At 33.1% G+C, this 19,635-nt stretch overlaps 3 protein-coding genes across 4 annotated transcripts; 1 reads left to right on the forward strand and 2 right to left on the reverse strand.

The window, feature by feature from the left end:
* Positions 1-677: 677 nt before the first annotated feature.
* Positions 678-1,589, reverse strand: LOC137826132 (protein OPI10 homolog). The gene is made up of 2 exons (XM_068631991.1): positions 1,318-1,589; positions 678-1,226 (listed from the first exon to the last, which is right to left on the reverse strand). Exons 1-2 carry the CDS (start codon positions 1,418-1,420, stop codon positions 760-762), a joined length of 570 nt encoding a protein of 189 aa, XP_068488092.1. The 5' UTR covers positions 1,421-1,589; the 3' UTR covers positions 678-759.
* A 5,722-nt stretch (positions 1,590-7,311) lies between these two features.
* On the forward strand, positions 7,312-13,148 carry LOC137824481 (pre-mRNA splicing factor SR-like 1). 2 transcript variants are annotated; one of them, XR_011083260.1, is made up of 6 exons: positions 7,317-7,479; positions 7,914-8,295; positions 9,697-9,777; positions 10,176-10,247; positions 10,439-10,577; positions 12,032-13,148. XR_011083260.1 is itself a non-coding variant. In XM_068630134.1 (5 exons), exons 2-5 carry the CDS (start codon positions 8,008-8,010, stop codon positions 12,902-12,904), a joined length of 1,314 nt encoding a protein of 437 aa, XP_068486235.1. In that variant the 5' UTR covers positions 7,312-7,479; positions 7,914-8,007; the 3' UTR covers positions 12,905-13,148. The 2 variants fall into 2 exon arrangements, 1 of the variants encoding a protein (XP_068486235.1); XM_068630134.1 differs by lacking the exon at positions 10,439-10,577 and having other exon boundaries at positions 7,312-7,479.
* Positions 13,149-13,620: 472 nt separating this feature from the next.
* Positions 13,621-17,798, reverse strand: LOC137824480 (transmembrane 9 superfamily member 2-like). The gene is made up of 7 exons (XM_068630133.1): positions 17,141-17,798; positions 16,291-16,331; positions 15,619-16,204; positions 15,377-15,514; positions 15,128-15,284; positions 14,307-14,791; positions 13,621-14,180 (listed from the first exon to the last, which is right to left on the reverse strand). The coding sequence occupies exons 1-7, from the start codon at positions 17,302-17,304 to the stop codon at positions 13,961-13,963; spliced, it is 1,791 nt and encodes a 596-aa protein (XP_068486234.1). The 5' UTR covers positions 17,305-17,798; the 3' UTR covers positions 13,621-13,960.
* Positions 17,799-19,635: the final 1,837 nt, after the last annotated feature.

A 19,635-nucleotide genomic window follows, 5' to 3' on the forward strand; every position in this document is an offset into this window, starting at 1 on the left:
TGGGATAGAATCATATAATTACCCTGGTGTGTTTTTTAGAGCATTTCCATTTCTACAGAACCCACCAAGCTACTATTAGGTAGCTTCATCACAACTAATGTTTCAAGCACTTTTTTTTCAACAAATAAAAAAAATGCTGCAGCTTCTAACCAACCATGCAACAGCCTCTTCATTCTGCCAAACCTGAGTTGCTTTCACCATGTTCTTGCTTTCACCAGTCAATCCATGAGCGATCAGAAAAAAAAAACAGTATATAACATGTTTGCTATCACGTAAAGAATAAAGTGAGAGCAAAAATTATAATTTATAACCATTATTAACTTCAAAAAATCACATCTGAAACATGAAACTAAACATAGTAGACAAGAACTAGCAACACATCATGAGGAATCCTACTCCAACTATAACAATGTCGCCTGAGCATTTTAACTTAACCTTGCACCTGTGTATATGTACTACTATCAAACACGGATCAAGAAAAAACCACAAAAAGGTTTAACAAGCATTAACACATATTAATAATTAATCCTCACATTACCTGCATTCTATGTTTCAGTATAACAAAGACAGATTTCAAATTCGGATCAATCTTCCAAGTCCTAAACTCTCGGTACATAACACAAAATCATGAAGTGAAGCACAAGTTCTAAGAAGAAGAAAAAAGATGTAAGCTAGAATCAGTACAAGACAAATATTCCATTTATATTCCCTGTCATTGCAATTCTAAACAATTAACAAAAAAAAAAACACAGGCTAGACTTACAAAGCGAAACCCTTCAAGTATTCAGGGTCACGCTTGGCCCGTTCTTGAAACTTCTTGAACCACCGGTTCAAGATATCCATGGGAACAACCAACTTGGACCCATCCACACCGCAAAACGATTGCATGAAATTGAAAAGATTCTCTCCAACCTTCATCGCCAACCTTTCGATTCGTGTCTCCGCCCCCACGTCCAGCGACGGCAACGACGCCAGATCCTCCACCGACACGCCGATCTTCGCCGACAGCGTCTGCGAGTCAGCCGTCAGCTGCAGCGGGCCGGGGGCGCCGGGCTCCGGCCACGACAGGGTGAGTACGGCGGATGGACGCGCCACCGTGACAGCGCCGCAGAAGACGAAGGGCGATCCCGGCGACTGGATGTAGACGGCGAGCGCCTTATCCGGCGGGAGCGTGAAGCCGTTCAGGAGGAAGATGCAGAGGTCGCGAACCTGGTCGTACGCCTCGCCTGCGCACGTTAGAGGGTTAGTGAAATTGAAAGCTAATGTGCGGCGGTGTAAGAAATGAATGTGGGGTTTTGAGTTTAGGGTTTATGTTACCTACGAAAGTGTTCATATCGAGGACCCAGTGGAAGGTGTCGATTTGTGCGAAGGTTGAAATGTCCATGGGGAAGCTCCGGTTCGGGAAAACTACTCCGAACATGTTGAGAATCTCTTGCTTCTGTTTCCTCTTATCACAATTTAGTTTCTTCCCCAAATATTCAGTGATCACTCACAGTGACGAGAAAGTTCATCAGTTTTTCTAAGGATTTCGAAAGAGAGAAAGATCACGCCGTGTCTAGAACATTCTGGATATACATGGGAGCATATTCGTCTCTACATCATGCATTTACTCCTTTATGTATTTTCCTTTCCGTATATATCCAACTTGGAGTTCTGTTTTAAAATAAATACTTTTTTATTTGTGAAAACACATGTATTCATCCTTCTACAATGAATAACCTAAGAAGATAAAAGAAAATGGCTTAATTGTGTGTTTTAAAAATAATATTTGATTGTGTATACTTTAAAAATACTTTTGGTTGAAAAAATAAATAAAATGAAAGAGAAAGCTTTATATATAGTTTTCTTAACGACTATTTTTCGATGTCAAGTATGTTTAAAAAAATAGTGTTCTTTTTGCCTATTTTTCTAGATAATTGTTTTAACTAGTTTTTATAGAGTGGTCTTTTCATAATTTGTATCATTTCTTAAAAAAAAAATACAACTCATAGAGTATTTAATAGTCAAATATTTCTTAGCTAAAGTGTTAAAGGAGAGGGTAGAACAATTTCTACAAAGTTTGAATAGAGTGCCTGAAAATCATATAAGGATAGATAGTTAAGTTTGTTTTGGTTTCGAAGATAAAAACAATAAAGGTTAAAGGAAAGACAAGATAATAAATCGAGAAAAGAGAAATATAAATAAGAAATAAATTGAATGTTTAGTTGTTTAGTAGGATATAAAAATGTGAGAAAATCAGAGAACGTGTTTCAAATATTTTGTGGTTCGATTGACTTGATAGAAAAATAAGAGATAAATGGATGTAAAACAACTAGTAAAGTGAATCCCTTTGTATTATCCTTTCTTTGATAGTGACATCACAAATAATCATGATACATTATTAGATAATGTATCACAAGTTTTTTTTTTATCAGCATAATGTATCACAAATAAAATCATCATTGTAAATTAGATGATATTTAAATATTTTATTATGTAATATGTTTATCTATAGATAATTAATAAATTACCTCTAATTTTACCTAGCAAAATGAACTAAAGAAAGATCTTAATAATTAAATTTTAATTGTAATTCAACAATACCAAACCGGCTAGTAAAATAAGGTTTACATCTACTTATATTATAAATTAGTTTTATTTTTAGTCGATGTGAGATTTCTAATATTTATCTTTTTATCGAAACTTATCATATAATTATAATTGAATAATATAATTAAAATTTAAAAAAAATCATTATTTTTTCCTTTTCTCTTTTGTTTATTATGGCTTTTCGAGTTCTCATTTCTCCAATCTTCTCTCTTGCCCTATTTCAAGCTTCATGAGTCATTGTTAGCTTTTAACTTATTGGAGTTGGTAAGTTCTCATAAATCCTAACCTATATTTGGTTGTTGTGTTGGTGTGTATTGTTAAAAAAAAAACAATACACATAGTCATTAGAGGAGGAGGAGGAGGAGGAGGTGACGGGACTAGAGGAGGAGCAAGTGGTGATGGTAGTTTAGAAGGTGGTGATGGCATTGGAGGGGAGCGGATGGTGGTGATGGACTTGGTCGTGGTGCTGGTGGAAGCCTTGGAGGAGGAGCAAGTGGCAGTGTAGGAGTACGAGGCGGTGCGAGCAGAAAAGGTGAGTTTGGTGGTGGTTATGGGGCTGGAGGTGGTCTAGGTGGAGGAGGAGGGTTTGGAGGTGGAAGTGGTGGTGGAGTAGGTGATGGCCATTAAGTGCAAGGTAAGAGTGTTAATGAATTCTCACTTCCTTTATTTCATTCTTTAGTATTCTTAATATCTGTTAGCACAAACCGTCAAAGTCAAACATTCAGTTTTGTAGCATACTAAAGGTTAGATTTGATTCTCTAACTTGCATGACATTTTCTAATAGTTGGGCATAGTTTTGATTCTACTTCACTCTCTTATATGGGTTATATTCTTTCAAATGATAGTTTCTATAGTAGATTGTTTTCTTATTTTTTTTCATTGAATAAAAAAAATACTACATACAAAAACCAATTTTGTAAACAAAATGAGTAGATGCACAAACAAAATGAGCAGATGCAACTCATCATACAACACATTCAAATGAATTATCTCATATTAGGCCATTCACTTCCTACTACCCGTGGACATCACAAAGGATACCACATTAGAGATGATGGTGCATAATAAGATTAGTTGTATATTGAACTATATAATAAATTGTACTCTTTTAACTTGTTTACAATAATTTTCATTGTCTAATATGGTTTACTTTTAATTTGTATACAACTATTTCTTAATTATGTATTGGAGTTCATCCCTATTTAGCTTGATTGAATTTTGAGTATTTTTTAAGCAGATTTGAATTTTTTTTATAAACAGATCAAATTATAATTTTAAATAGGTATAAAATAGCCAGTGAAATTGATTTTGTGGCTAAATCTACAAAGTTGTTGTTTAGCGATCCAAATAGGATTTCGTCGCTATAAGTCTCCAATTTAGCTGTCATAGTTTTTTTTAATTAATTGTTTCAACCCATTAGCGACCAAAAAGGTTGGTCGTTATCATCTTTTACTTCAGCGATCGATTTAGCCACTGGATTTTCTTCAAAAATTGGTCGCTAATTTGGTTCCTTAAATTATTGTGACCAAATTTTTTGGTGACGAAGTAGCAACCGCAATTTCGGTTGCGAAATAGTGACCACAATTTCGGTTGCGAAATTGCAACCAATTTATAATTCGGTCGCTAAATGTTTCGTGACTAAGGTTTTCACTACCGTTTTTATTTGGCGATTATTTCTATTGCGAATATGGTTAGTGGTCGATTGTAGTGTTTTTAGCGATCAAATTTGGTGGTCTCTAAAAGTGATTTTTTAGTGTATCATATTGTTAAAAAAATCAAATGTAAACATCTTTAATTTAAAATATAAAAAAATAATTAATAAATTTACTTATTTATTAAATATTAGATATTAAATTCAATGAAATTGTTTTGAAAATACTAATTTTTTACTAACCAATTTTAGGGGTAAAAAAACTTATTTGAGCTTATTAGTAATGTAAAAAATATTTAATACCTTCAAATATAGTCAATTAAAAATTATTATGATTTAAATAATATAATTAAATATTAAAAACTATTGTATTATCTGCATTATTATATATTAATGAATAAATATAATTAAAGGGAGTTTTTTCATTATACTTTTTGTCTTTGTTTAAAATATCACTCGTTATAAAAATATCACTCGTTATATGAAAATAAATTGTGAAATTTCAAAGAGATTTTCTTTAAGCTTTGTTTGGATTAGAGAGTGAAAACGAGGAAGTGGATTTGAGATGATTTGAAGATAAAGTGTAAAGAAAGTTATGGTGTTTTGATTAAGGTAAATAGAGTGGAAAGTGTGATGAAAGTTTGTGAGTGATGTGATGGGTGTTATTGAAATTGTATTTTTTTTAATTGATAAAAATGTAACTTTACATATTTGCCCTTACATTTAAAAATTATTCAAAAATTAATTTGATTTATTTATTTATAAATTATAATTATTTTTAATTAAAATATTGTTTAAATATTTATAATTATAAATATTTGATAAAAAAAATATTTTTATATTAAATAACATTATATTTTTTATCTTTACTTTTTTTTAATTAATATAATTATTATATAAATTTATTTGTTAATTATTAAAAAAAATATTTTTACTATTATTTATATTTATAACTTATTATATATAATATGATTAATTATTTTTTTTATAATAATTATTTTTTTATAATGTTTATATTTTTATATTTAAATTATAGTTATATTTTAAATAAATAATAATAATTTAAGTTTAAAATAAAAAGGATAAAAAATTAAATTAGAATTAATTAATTATATATATATATATATATATATATATCACTTTCTTCGCAAAGTTGCGAAGAAAGTTTTGCATGAAAATTTCTTTTGGATTTGTGTGTTTTTTTGTTGTTATTAGAAGACTTTTAGCTCTTTTCATTGTGAATAGTGTTTCAACGCTTTTCTCTGCATAGATACAAACATAGCCTTAGGGTCGGGGTAAAGATGGAAGAAAGATTGCGTGGATAAAATGAAAAAGGATATGCTAACCTGAACTAGAATGTAGTTTAGGGATAAAAGATCTAATATATTTCAATAAAGTCCTCATAGATAAGTGGAATTAGAGACTAGGAAAGGAAGATAGGAGTGTGTGGGTGGATATTCTAAAGTCAAAATATGCAACATGATAATCACTAAATGAGATTAAGGAGTGGTGTTATGAGTCCTTGTGGTGGAGAAATCTTAAGAAAATATGTGAATATAGAGAAAGGGAAAATAGTTTAGGCATGATATAATATGGAAAATCAAGGTTGTGGATATGATCTTATTTTGGGATGACATATGGTTAGAAAATAAATATTTAAGGGAGAAATACCAAAGAATGTATGCTAATTAAAAAAAAAAGGACTTTGGATAGGGGAGATCGGAGAATGATTGGATAACGAGTGCCTTCGAGATTTAGTTGGAGGAGGGAATTGTTTGAATGAAAAAAACCAACGATAGAGGAAATGTTACAACTAATTAATGAGTCAAATATACAAAGGGAAAAACTATATGAAAGGGTATGGAAAGGAGGTGGAACAAAAAGTTATACTATAAATTTGCATACATGATAATGTAGAGTGATCTAATAAGGGAGGATGATCACTTATACGATAAATTGTTGAATACTAAAGCATTGCCATCAACTTTATTCTTTATTTGGAGGGTGTTATAAAATAAGATTGCTACACATGATAACTTAATATGGAAAGGTATCCAAGTTGGTAGATCTACATGTGTCATGTGTGACAATTTTGAGAAATTTATCAATCATGTATTCTTCACTTATAAGGTGACAAACCAAATCTAAAACTTGTTTGATTCTTGAATAAGGATAATGATAGGGCATCATAAAAGTGTTAAACAACATTTTTTAAACTTTGAGCTTGCAAGGCTTAATAGAAAAGACAATCAAATCTGAAAAGTTGTGAGGATTGTTACAATGTGGACAATATGAAATGTGGACAATATGAATTCATAGAAATAATGTTATGTTTATCAATCTTGATAGAATAGAAATGGTCATGGTGATACAAACAAAGACTTGGACATGGGAATGAAAATATATTCAAAATTATTTTCTCCTATTCATGGTGGTGCTCATGTCCTTTTATATGGATCAAATCTTTATGTTGAAATATCTTTCCTACATCAAAGTTGAGGAATAATACATCTTGAAACATATACATTTCCTACATATATATAAAATTTGTAAAATAATAAACATATAATAGTATATTAAATGAAAGTGAAAAAATATATTTTATGTGATTAATTTATATTTGATTTACATTATTATAATTTTATTTTATTAACTAAATAGTATATTATACTCCTATCATTCAAATGAATAAACATATAAATATAACCTCTGATTTTTTTAAAATCTTTTTCATTAGACATAAACCTACAAAACATAATTATATTTACATTTCAAAACTTAGTATAGGTATAATTAGAAAAACCAACCTTTTAAATTTACTTTTTAAATACCCCGGATGAAAATTATTTCTTATTTGACAGAAAACATAAGTATTTCTTTTGAAAAAGGAATCTTATTGAAGTTAGATAAAATGATTAAGATAAAATATTCAATAATCCTCGTAGATTTATAACTTCAATTATTGCATATATAATTATTTATTATTTTGAAACCAATTTTATCTAAATAAAAATTGAACCAAATAAAATAAAAAATTGTTAATATCTTTTTTTTCCCTTTTTCAGCGGGTCCAGTTGGTTCTTTTTTTTTTACAAAAAGGAGGGTCTGAGGTATATGTATCCCGGTTAGAAGCAACGTTCCCAAATTTTTCCAATCGAAAAGAATCAATAGAGCCTCACAAGCTAGGGTTCGTCTCCGCTCTCCAACCTTCGTTTTTCTCCCCACCCTCTCACCATTTGGTACCAATTTCTTCAACTCTCTAACTTTCTTTCATTCATTTCCTCTCTCTTCTCGTTCCAAATCCCTAATCTTGATTACAGTTTCCTTTATTTCCTTCTTCACGCGCTTCTGTTCATCCACCGATTTCGTTTATTCATTTTATCCCAGTAACTTGCTCACGCAAGCACCAATTTCATCCTCCCTGAGCGGATCTATGTTAATATAATCTTTGAAATTTCAGCTGAAAAAAATCCTCCAGTGCTTGTTAATTTGTTTTAAGTTTTTTGCGTGGCAACTAAATTTTTTCTTTGAAATTTAAACCTAGATACTTTTTTTTTTCTATTTTAATTTGTTGTCTTTGTGCTTTAGTTGAAATTATAAGCTTCTTGCTTGTTATTTCCTACTTTTAATTATAATTATTGTATATTTACACTTGTTTTGTCTTTTGCTGTAGGAATTGGATTGTGACTTAATGGGATTGTGACTTCATATAGTGTTTGACATTTCAAGATTATAACTGTGGGAGCAATAATTTGTTTTGTGGTATCATGGAGATACAGACTTGTGGCAAACCAATTGACTCCTTGCTAGAAAAAGTGCTGTGCATGAATATTCTGTCATCTGATTACTTTAAGGAGCTCTATCGATTAAAAACGTATCATGAAGTTATTGATGAGATCTATAATCAAGTTGATCATGTGGAGCCGTGGATGACTGGCAATTGTCGCGGTCCTTCAACTGCTTTCTGTCTTCTTTACAAATTTTTTACGATGAAGCTCACTGTCAAGCAAATGCACGGGCTGTTGAAACACCCCGATTCTCCTTACATAAGAGCGGTACGTGGATGTGACTGACCATGTATATGGGACTTTACTGATTTGTTTTAAGTGGTGTAAATTTTTTGTGTTGGTCATGATATGTGTTTGTGCTTGAACGTTTTGTTGGTTTGGGGATGGATGACTTTCTGACCGTTTTTAATCAATTTTTATTAAGTGGGGGAATTTATGGTTTTGCCTTGAATAGTTGGTCATATTGTACGGCTAGAGAAGATGCATTCACATGAGACTATTTAATTATGTTGGAATCACTTATTTGTAGCATAATTTATCTTGAATAATTGTAGAATTATATATCATAACTGAGCTTGGACTGTGTGTTGGTGGGTTTCTGTTGAATTAACAAATGTAAGGTAGCCAAAATAGCAAGTTAGGTTGAGGACTGTATGTGTTTACAGTTTATGCTTGCTGCTATGATTCTGTTTCTGTCAACCAAAAAAATGATTTGGTGAGGTGGGCTGGTTTTGCTTTGATTGATTGAATTAGGGCCCCAACCCTTATTATAACCGCTTTACTCATTCATTTGACCCTTCCCTCCAAACTTATTCACTGTTTTTTGAGCACTGATTTTTCGCTGCTATAAGTTGTGGTTTGTGCGGGGATGGTCGAGGGTCAATGGTGGTTTAGGTTGATCTGGAGGTTGTTTGTTGGGTGGTTTAGGTTGATCTGGGGGTTGTTTGTTGGTGGTTTGACACTTTGACTACTATATTTCCTCCTGTTTCAGTATGCTCCTGCTTCTGGTAGGGGGTGATGCTTATCTACTGCATTCTCTTTTTTTTTTGCTCTGTTTTGTGCTTGGGTCCTCCAATTATATTTAGCTCTGTGTCTCTAATTGTGTTTGTCTTTGATATTTTAAGTGCTTTTGGTTTGTGGACAATTTTCAATTTACTTATTTTGTTTTGGAAACCACATTACATAATGCTTAAGACATTATCAATATCCCCACTTTTCAGTTGCCCTTAAAAAGAATTTCCTTGAAAGAGCAAATGATTTCATTCTTGTAATAATTTGAGTCCATGAGAGTGGACTTTACCACATCTGTAAGTGTTTTTGCCTTATGATCCAGAGATCATATGTTCAAATCTTTGAAACAATATCTCCATTTGCACAGTAAGGTTGCATACATTACCCTCCCCATACCCTATTAGGTAGGATGCTTTCTGAACTGGGTTAGCTTTAATAATTCAATTCATTTCATCCTTTTTACTTCAATTTGTTATGATGTAAGGAATAATCTTGTACTTTTTTATATTGATATTAAGTTTTGTTTAATGAGATGAAGGATGGTATGATTCTGCCTAGCATCCAAGTTGAGACTGTTCTGTATGCAATGTTCTCTTTGGTGGTTATTCTCATATGTTAATCTTATGTTTCTGTATTTACTTCTTTTATTGTTTATAGGTTGGGTTTCTCTATCTGAGATATTGTGGAGACCCGAAGACACTGTGGAGTTGGTTTGAGCCATATATAAAAGATGACGAGGTATGATGACATGTCTATGATTTTACTCTATTTTGATAGTTTCTTCATAACTCAAATTGGATTTGTTCAAAGTTCTGAATCCTGGATATATTTTGTATTTTATTCCATTTTCCATTTATCTAAAATACCATTGCTATACATGGAGCCATTCTAATTGAATGTTTTGTCATCAATGTTTTATGGGCCAAGTTTTCTTTTTTGTTTTAATATATTTGGTTATACCACTGCTTTTAATGAACAAATCTGTCTTTGGTTAATATATTTTGTGTCCATATGTTTCTTTGCTTTGGAAGATATTTACTTGTTTGAGTTTCTGTTGGCTTGAATTATATTTGATCTTTGAATATCATTTAAAGTGCTCCCTTAAGTAATATGTGGATTATGATGCTGTGTTTCAGGAATTTTCTCCTGGATCTAATGGTCGAATGACTACAATGGGTGTCTACATCCGTGATTTGCTACTTGGACAGGTTTGTTATCTTTAAATCCCTATCAGGCTATATTTTACATAAAGAGCATACTTCCTGGTTTATCATCTTTGAGCTCGTGCTTCCATTTTGTGTGTAGACAATGAAATGCATTTACATAATAATTAGCAAATTTTACCCTGACCTTTTCTATTTTGAGATTATTAATGTACGACACACAATTGCGAGGGAAGAAAATCATTTGACTCGAGTAAAGACTAGTCAAACTGAGATTTCTCTCTTCAGAGCTTTCCTACCAGAATCCGATGCATCACAAGATTGCAAATGCAGATATGTCTCTCACCATCCCATAATTTGGAGTAACAGTATGAGGTGCTTTCGGTATCTTTGGGCATAAAACTTATATACCTACCAGTAATTCTAATAAGATTTAGTCCGAAAGAATCTTCTTTTTTTTTAAATCGCATGCTCATTATGGTTGATTTCTCATCTCTAAAGTCACTGTAGTCTGAGGCTTTTAGTAAAAAAGAATACTTCATGTGGTTGCCTTAGAGTAGAATCTCTGCCTGAAATACATGCCTGTTGTCAATTTACTCTACACTAGTTTGATCATTCACCCTTCATTATTTGGATGGACATAATCAAATTGATAAATTAATCTAAAAGAGAGATAACTAATGACATGTATCTTTCAGGGACTATAATGAGGTTTTTCTCATTTCACATTTCTTCTCTTATTTCCTTATCTTTCTGAGATTGAGCTGATGTCTGTCTTTTGCATTGTTAATCTGCATTTGTTTCACCTTCAAATTTTATTTACCGAGTTGTTTGACATAGTATAGGAGATCCAGGTCTCACATTTTACACCACCTGTATTTGGGTTTGTACTTCTGGAGTTGGAATCTGTTTTAACTTTCAAGTCTTACAGAGCTATATTTATCCTTGTCTGCCTTTTTTTTCAAGTCATTTAGGATTATCCTCTTTGAAGCTTAATTTGAGGTCTTAGAGAAAATTGTAGGCTGAATTGATAAATAATTTCTTTCTGTTTGTCAATTTGTGTCTTCAATCTTTGAAAAGCCTAATACTTCATACTTGATGGCAGGGGTGGCCATATTATAATGTAGACATGTTTTAACTGCCATTCTGTATAATATACGGAGTCCATTCTGAAATGTGGGAGGTTCAGTGACAAATGTCATTAAGTTTTCCTTGTACTCTAGTTTATGTGTTTCTTGTTTTGAGGTGTAAATGTATCCAAATTTCTATGTAATGCCTGGCTTGTTGGATTGTAAGTTTGTTTCAGTTCATATTTTCATTTGCATTTTGATATTTCTGCTAGGAATGTATATTAAATTATTGATCTCAGTTTGTATGAGTAATTCTAATGTAAATTTAATGTATTTGAATCATTCAACATTCAAATTAATTATATTTTTGGTTCAAATTAAGAAGGAACAAGTGCAAGAACGGAAACAACTAATTATGTTTTTATTGCATGGAAGGATTCTAGAGTCACAAAAGTTTAATCTTGTTCTTTCTATTCTCATGATTTTTTAGTATTTATATCAATATTTGATGTTTCTGTGTTATGTGGTTACCACCTCTTCATTGTTGGCATATTTGTTGTGTGTTGGATGTTTTATGACTTTGGGAATGTTGTGTTGTGCTTGGTACATAATGTGCCCTGGTTGACAGAATTGATTGCTGTAGTTCCCAAGTTTATTTCACCCCTTTAATTCCGTATTATTTAACTGCTCTTTAAAGGATTGATGAATCTGTTCTGCTGTGCACTTTAAAGGATTGATGAATCTGTTCTGCTGTTGCAGTATTACTTCGACACACTGTTTCCTCGCATCCCTGTTCCTGTATTGCGGCAGGTTGTGTCTCATCTTGAAAAGATGAAGCTCCCCACTACACATTCTGGTTCAACTGGGGAATCTACCCGTCATGGTTCTGATGATACTGCCCGCAGACCACCCTCCGTTAAGGCTGCTCTTTCTGTCTCTTTTGGTCAGCGGGCTCCACATCGTGCCTCCACAAGGGATTCTTCACCTATTCGCCGAACATTACCTTCTCATGAAAGAAATGGTAGTGATGACATAAGAAGATCTCCAAGTCGCCGCAGCCAAAGCCGGGAATATCCTGATAGGGATAGGGAACGAGAGCGTTCACGGTCCAGAGACAGGGAGCGGGATCACGATAGGGAACGGGACAGGGAGAGGGACAGATACCGTGATAGAGATAGAAACAGGGAGCGGGAGCGTGATCGAGACCGGGAAAGATACAGGGAGCGTGACTCAGACAGAGATCAAGAGAGGGACAGAATCCGAAGGGATAAGGATCGGGAAAGAGATAGAGAGAGGAGTTATGATTATGATAGGAGATCTAAGCCCACAGAAAGAGAGAGCAGCCGGGATTATGACAATGGTAGTAGGCACTATCGTAGGAGTCGGAGTAGAAGTAGGAGCAGGAGTAGAAGTCAGAGCCTGCAAGCTGGCACTGCTCGGTATGAATCGTGTTCTAGTCCACCGGGAGATGGGAGTAAAAGAACTTCTGCATCCAGTAATCTAGCTAAGCTTAAAGATATGTATGGTGATTTAGGGGATAATAAAAGAGATATCAACATGGAAAAAATTCCTAGAAAGGATAGTGGAGGGGAAGAGGTTATTAGACTTGGCGGGTCTACTTGGAAGTATTGAAAGTGATCACGGAATGCTCGTGCCAGATGTTGGATGACTTTTCACTGAAAAAATATTGGGTTTAGTCCTTTTGCTGTTGTCTCTTGGTTGGCAGATGTTTAGATTGATGGTGAATGCTATCTATATCAGCGTTTATAGATGATGTATACTAAAATTTATCCCTGGTGCATCGAATTTCATGCTTTGTAATCGCATGTTTTAGACTAAAGATAATTCTATGTAGTACCGTATTTACGTTGTGATAGTTTAAAATTTATTTATGGCGTTTCCGTACTGATCAATAATCCACGAACACAGTATTTTGAAACTCCTTTTATATAACGTGGAAAAAACTTCAATCATATTTTGGCGAAAGTTTTGGAATGTGTCAAGGTTTCCAAATACGTTATTACCTTTTTTAAACATTTATTACCATTATAATTCAGCGATTTTACTTTGATTTATTGACATTAGGTGTCATATCCTTACTTTTTTTACTTTGCAACATTTTTGCGGTCCTTAGATATTCACCATATCCTATATCTAAAGTATAAGAAAACCGCAAATAGTGGTTATTGCAAAAAAATTGAAGCCCAACTTCAGAGGTAAAGGGGTATTATTTTGATATTGCATACGTCGGCAAGTAGCATCGAATCCGAAAAGAATCGTTTCATGAATTAGGAATCTTGGATGCAAATAATATGATGCTCTTATCATAAGCTAATCACACATGAATCTAATTAAAAAAGCTTCCATAATTCTAAGAGAATTTTGCGTTACACGACTGTCATACATGTTATGTTAGAATATAAGAAGCACCGGTAGAAGTCTATATTTCAAAACTTCTATATTTCAAAGAGAGAATTTTGTGAGTTACACTACTGTTGCACATGTTCTGAGATTATATGAAGCACGGGTAGAAATTTGGGTTGTGGCACTTGCGTAAAGCACTTCAGGCTCTTAAAATCTTTCCCCACTATATTTTGACAAATCATTTGCTACAACAACTAAAGACATTAGGGGAAAAGTTCCTGTATCGAAGGTATCAGAAAGCGTCTGGTTGGTTCCAATAAGCTGTTATTCACATTTGATAGAATGATATATGTGACGGACAAAGATCAAGGCAGCACGGAAACCCACAGTTCCAAGCATGAGAAAGAAGCCATAGCAAATACAAGCCATGTAGCCAAAAAAGAAAGAGGTTTGCATGAAGCCAGACATATCTGATCTTGCATAATAGTAATACAAGCAGTACCCATATATGAACAAGCCAGTTGATCCACCACAAAGGAAAGACCTAATCAAGCCAACAACGAAATAGTTATGAGAATGGAGGAACATGAATTACATAAAAGGGTAACCTAAATTCTAACTGATAAGCAAGGAAGAGAGTGAGAAAACTCTAATGTAACAGTCTACATACCTCCACCACCATTCATGGTCCTCAGTAGCAAGCTGAAAGTATGTCAATGCCACAGTGACAAAAGCAGTGACAATCAATAGGATGATGAAAACAATAAACAAAATGCTGTATATGGTGTAAATTTGGTGTCCCCACACACTAGCAAATATGTAGTAGAGTTCAATGTAAATGGCACTGAACGGCAAAAAACCTGCCATAGCCATTTGAGAAAGAGTTGTACGGTACCAAGGTAGCTGGGGAATCTCCCTAGGATACTTATTGGTACGGCATGGAGCTTGAAACCCTGATTGGCTATTCTTGCCAGCAATCCCTCCCAGTACTAGTAAAGGTGAGGTTACAAGAGTCCATATGAGGAAAATAACCACAATTGTTCCAAATGGAAGCGCTGCAGTGGTGTTATAGGCAAGTGCAACAGTATTAAGAAAGCAGAATGTAAAAAACAAAGGTCCAGAGAACAAGCTTCCAGTCAACACCAAAATTTTCACCTGTCAAAACCAAATCAAAACCTCAGAAATGTACTTCATTCAATTGCAGTGTACTTTCACTTGTTTAAAGCAATTATGGCACATCCAGAAGTAATTATGGCACATCAATTAAACACTATGCTTTAATAATATTTCTGCCTAATCAGAATATACTACTAAATAAAATCAGACAACACAGTTCAGATTTGTAACCAAGAATCTGTTTGATCCGTGTGGGTTTTTGAAGACAAACTACAGAATATGCCGATATATAAAAGGAGTTATATCAATAATTTCAATCAAATTCACTTGCTACTCAGATACAAAGTAATGCCTATGGGGTATAATGTAACGTACCCAGTTTTTGCCTTCAACCATATAATAAAAAGAAGTTGCATAGTAGCCCGCAATGCCGGAAGTTAATGCATATATGATCACCAATGCAGTAAACAGAGATCCCCTATTGTATGGATAGAAAACACCAACTAGAGCAAGCATAAAGATGAATATTGCACTGAAAGAAGGATGAAATACCATTGTCAGGAAAGAGCTGAACAATACAAGGTCAACACCTTTAAAAGATAAGTACCTAAGCTGGTAACTCACAGTGTAAATAGCTGGGTTCCTGTTCCAAGTGCTGCTGCAAACAAAGACTTGAATCTTGGGTACCTGAACACATCACCATGGATATACTTCCATCCACTTTCCTCCTGGTCATCGACTGCTTCCTCATCAGGAGTAAACCTGTCAAGATTTGAAATGGTTGATACGAAAAGTTCCTCGAATTAAGAGGTTTAAATCCATGAATGAACACACTGCTGAGAAGAATAAATGAGAATGATTCTTACTTAATAAAATCATTCTTGAGCACACGCATGAGAATTATGGCCAGGAATCCAGTCAATAGTAGAACAGTCACACATGAGTTGATGACAGAAAACCAATGGATTTCCAAGTTATGTGACAGTGAGGATGTTTGTGAGTATTTCTCTAGCCTCTTCTCAAATGGAGTGTCTGTTTCAATCCATTTGGCAGAATATATGAAATCCACTTCTACTTCCCTATTTTGTGTCAGGTCCACAACTGCACGTGGATCGTTTCGAATGAAAACATCAATGATGCGATCATTATTGTACAGAATCTCAAAATGGACATGCGTGAAAAGATGGACTGTGGCCCCAGTTGGATCATCCTTGTCTTCACTGTCAAATTTTCCAAGGAAACCCCAAATGGGCAAGTCATCATAGTACATTTGGTAAAAATAATCCTTCAAGACAGCATGTCTGAATTGAGCAACCTCTTTTTTTGTAAGCCTCTTTTTGCAGATACTTTCAGGTTCTTTGTCAATTTGGAAGTTCAGTTTGTAAGGAGCAACAACTAATCGATCCCCGTTCAAAACTTCACCAAGATCTTCCTTCTTTTCTTCCACATTAGCTGGCAGCCAACAAGTTTTGGAGTTGTATGGAATATGAGAAACCAAAGACATTAGTAGGAAAAGAGAAGGGTACTTGCAAACTAACCTGGTGAGCAAAAGGGAAGATCAAAATATTTGTATGTCTCACTGTGGAAAGGAGGAAAAAAGACGAAAGCGCAAATGATTAACAAAGTGATCTCATTTTGAGGATGGAATTTATGAATATGATAACTAAGTTTTAGAAATTAGTACATGCATTAGACTATTCCAATATTCATTCTTATATACAAGCATTAAGATTAACGGATTCAGTGGTCTTTAAGTAAAAGAAAATATTGTTCTTTCTTTCTTCGATATAGAATAATGAAGTTCGAATAAAAGGAAATGGTATTGTTGAGGTAAAAATCCACAGCGATACATATAGAACATTACTTGATTCTGAAGGTAATTACATTAAAACAATTTAAAGGTCAACTCTTCCAGCCTGATCGCTTGAATTCATTCTAAATTTCATTCAACGCAACCTACAATGTCTGAATTTCACATTGAAACAAAGGAAGATAATATCCCTTTTTATTTTGAGTTTCCTACAGTGAAATTGAAAGTATTCATATCTAATAGCACACTTTTCAAGTCAAATTCAGTGAAAAATTCATCCCTTTCACTACTCAAACAACTAGATCTAACTGATCATAGTCTTGAGTGGGTTCCAAAATCCAAATCCACACCATAAATAGGCCATTGAATCTTCATTACACATAAATCAGAGCAACACTCTGAGATGAAACAAGCAGGCATCCAATTCCAGAGGAAATCTCATCCTCCAAATGGTAACCCCATCATAACACAACAAAAAAGGCTATATATATATTATCAATATCTTTTGTGATTGAATTGCTTTGAAGCACAAATATGAAATGGTGAAAGTGAGAAGAATGACAGATTAAAAATCTGACCTGGGATTGTGAAAGGGTCCCACTTTGTTGGCATAAAAGGGAACGGAATCTCCTTTGTTGTAACGGTGATCCGCTGCATCAGATGTGACATGGCTTATGCAGCAGCACAGGATCACAAAGGCACCAAACAAACACGCCGTTGACTTTCCCATACACACAGACATCGAGAGAGAGAAACAGAGAGAGAGTCTCCAATGCAATGCAATGCAAGGGCTTCTTCTTGCACTTATAAGCCAGATAAGTGCATGAGAGTGAGAAGGAGGAAGAGAGAATCTCCACGTTAGTTCCTTCAACCAAACGAAGAACGAAATAATTAAAAAGGGTTAAGAAGATTTGAATTTCCCCGACCCTGTTCTTCTTCTTACATTGCAATGAATGGTGATGGTCGTTTTCTAAGGTGTTGAAAATGAATCATCTTCGTGAATGGGGAATGAGGACACATACGTGCCTAACACGAACAAATGGCACCCCGACATCGTGCCAAAACATTCTCTTGCCTTTCAACAACATATGTATATCCGTCCACTTTTCTTATGCCATCTTATCATTTTTCATATTAAGGTTGTTCCTCCATTGGTTCCTTTCTCGAGACAACTTCGTTTTTCTTGTGGTGATAATCACTATTCAACTCATTGCATCTTCATTTCCTCGTATTCTTACAATACACAGCTTTTTGCCACCTTTTCTTTCTCCTAGACGTTACCATTTTCATTTTTTTTTTTACTTTCTTGAATTAATTAACTTTTATTAACTGTTATTCGTGAATACGCGTTTGAATATTTAAATTAATTAACTTTTATTGCTAATGTTTAAAACTTATACATAAAGAAAATATGAGTATTGTAATAATTACCTTTTACTCAAAAGCTTAATTGACTTTCTTCAAAATAAAAAGTTTGGCAGCTAGCTTTGTGAATTTGAGTGGAGTTAGACAACCTTACGTTAATGCAGTAGATTTGGAGTCCCTACGAAAGTTGAATATCTTTGATAATTTACACCACAAATTGATATCTTTGATAATTTCCACTTAATTCTTACTAATTTAGATTAAAAATTTAAAAGCATTAGTTCATATATAAATGTAAATGTAAATGGTTGTGATATTTTCTAATCTTAAAGCATTTAAAACTATCAACTTAAACTTAAATTATTAATTAATTAAAGCAAAGATTTTATGGATTAGATTTTATGAACTCAATTCAATGTAATTCTTCTTACCAATATCTTTAATATAACTTTAATACTCACACAACAAATCTATTAGTTCTAATTTTTTTAGTGAGAGACTCTAAATCTTAATTTGAAAATATAAATTTTTTACATAAAATTTGCATGAAGGATAAATGTTAAGAATGACTAAGAGATATAAAATTATGTCTTGAATCACATCTAAGTTGTCCAATCTTGAAACCAAGACAAAACATAAGAGTCATTATATATTTCTATTGCGAAAAAAAATACTGCATAAAGATGTGATTAATTACAACGAATTAACTACTCCTACACATGGAGAGCTCAGAAAATTGCTAAGAGAATGACAAGATTGAAGTTTCCTTAGATCTCCTCCTTCCTTCTCAAATCTAGTTTTTCCTTTTTTTCCTTTTGCCCTAAAACAACAAATTTTCTTCTTCTTTTGATTTCTCTTTTTCAACCACTCAAAAAGGTACATTCTCATTGAGAGACATCTTTTTAAACAATATTTACTTGTTTTATTCGTTGGACGAATGTACTTCTCTGTAAGTAAGACTAATGTCTTTAGTTGGACAAGTGTTCCTCTTATTGGGCTAACACACATTTTTTTTATTGGACAAATGTGTTGATCGCTAGACCAAGAGATGCTGAAATGATTTCATCATCTAATCTTCAAGCTTCTATTTTCCTACAAAATTTTCACAAAAAATATAATCACTTCTATCCCCACAAATCCCCACAAAAAAAGTGTTAAAAATCTTAAATTTATCATGAAATCAACAAGAAATATGACACAAAAGACAAATTAATGATTCAATTAGTATAAAAAATTATTATCACCCATATATATATATATGGGTTTAGTTTAAAGATTATTGTTGATAGTGTCTTCAAAAGATATTTTTCTTATTAAAAATCATATAAACAATCATATAAAAGAGCATTAATAAAAAAAATCTTCTTTTATTAATTTTTTAACCATGATATGCTTTATTCATTATTTTTTAACCATGATATGGTTTATTCATTATCCAAAACCCCAAAATGATGACTAATAACGTTGAAGATATTGAGCATATATCTAATAAGTATTTCCCTTGTAACATAACTCATTTCATACTCAAATTTACACTCATGTCAATAAATACAATTTAATTTTTAATAGGAGGTTTTCAAGACATCAGTTAATATGTACCTTGACTTAAATAATTTATTTAATGATGTATGTGATAAAACAAAATATTTATACATTGTTAAAATTTTCAAATTATTTAACAATACATTAGAAAATCACAATGTATTGT

Source organism: Phaseolus vulgaris, chromosome 8 (assembly GCF_000499845.2).
Source record: "Phaseolus vulgaris cultivar G19833 chromosome 8, P. vulgaris v2.0, whole genome shotgun sequence".
Classification (NCBI taxonomy): domain Eukaryota; kingdom Viridiplantae; phylum Streptophyta; class Magnoliopsida; order Fabales; family Fabaceae; genus Phaseolus; species Phaseolus vulgaris.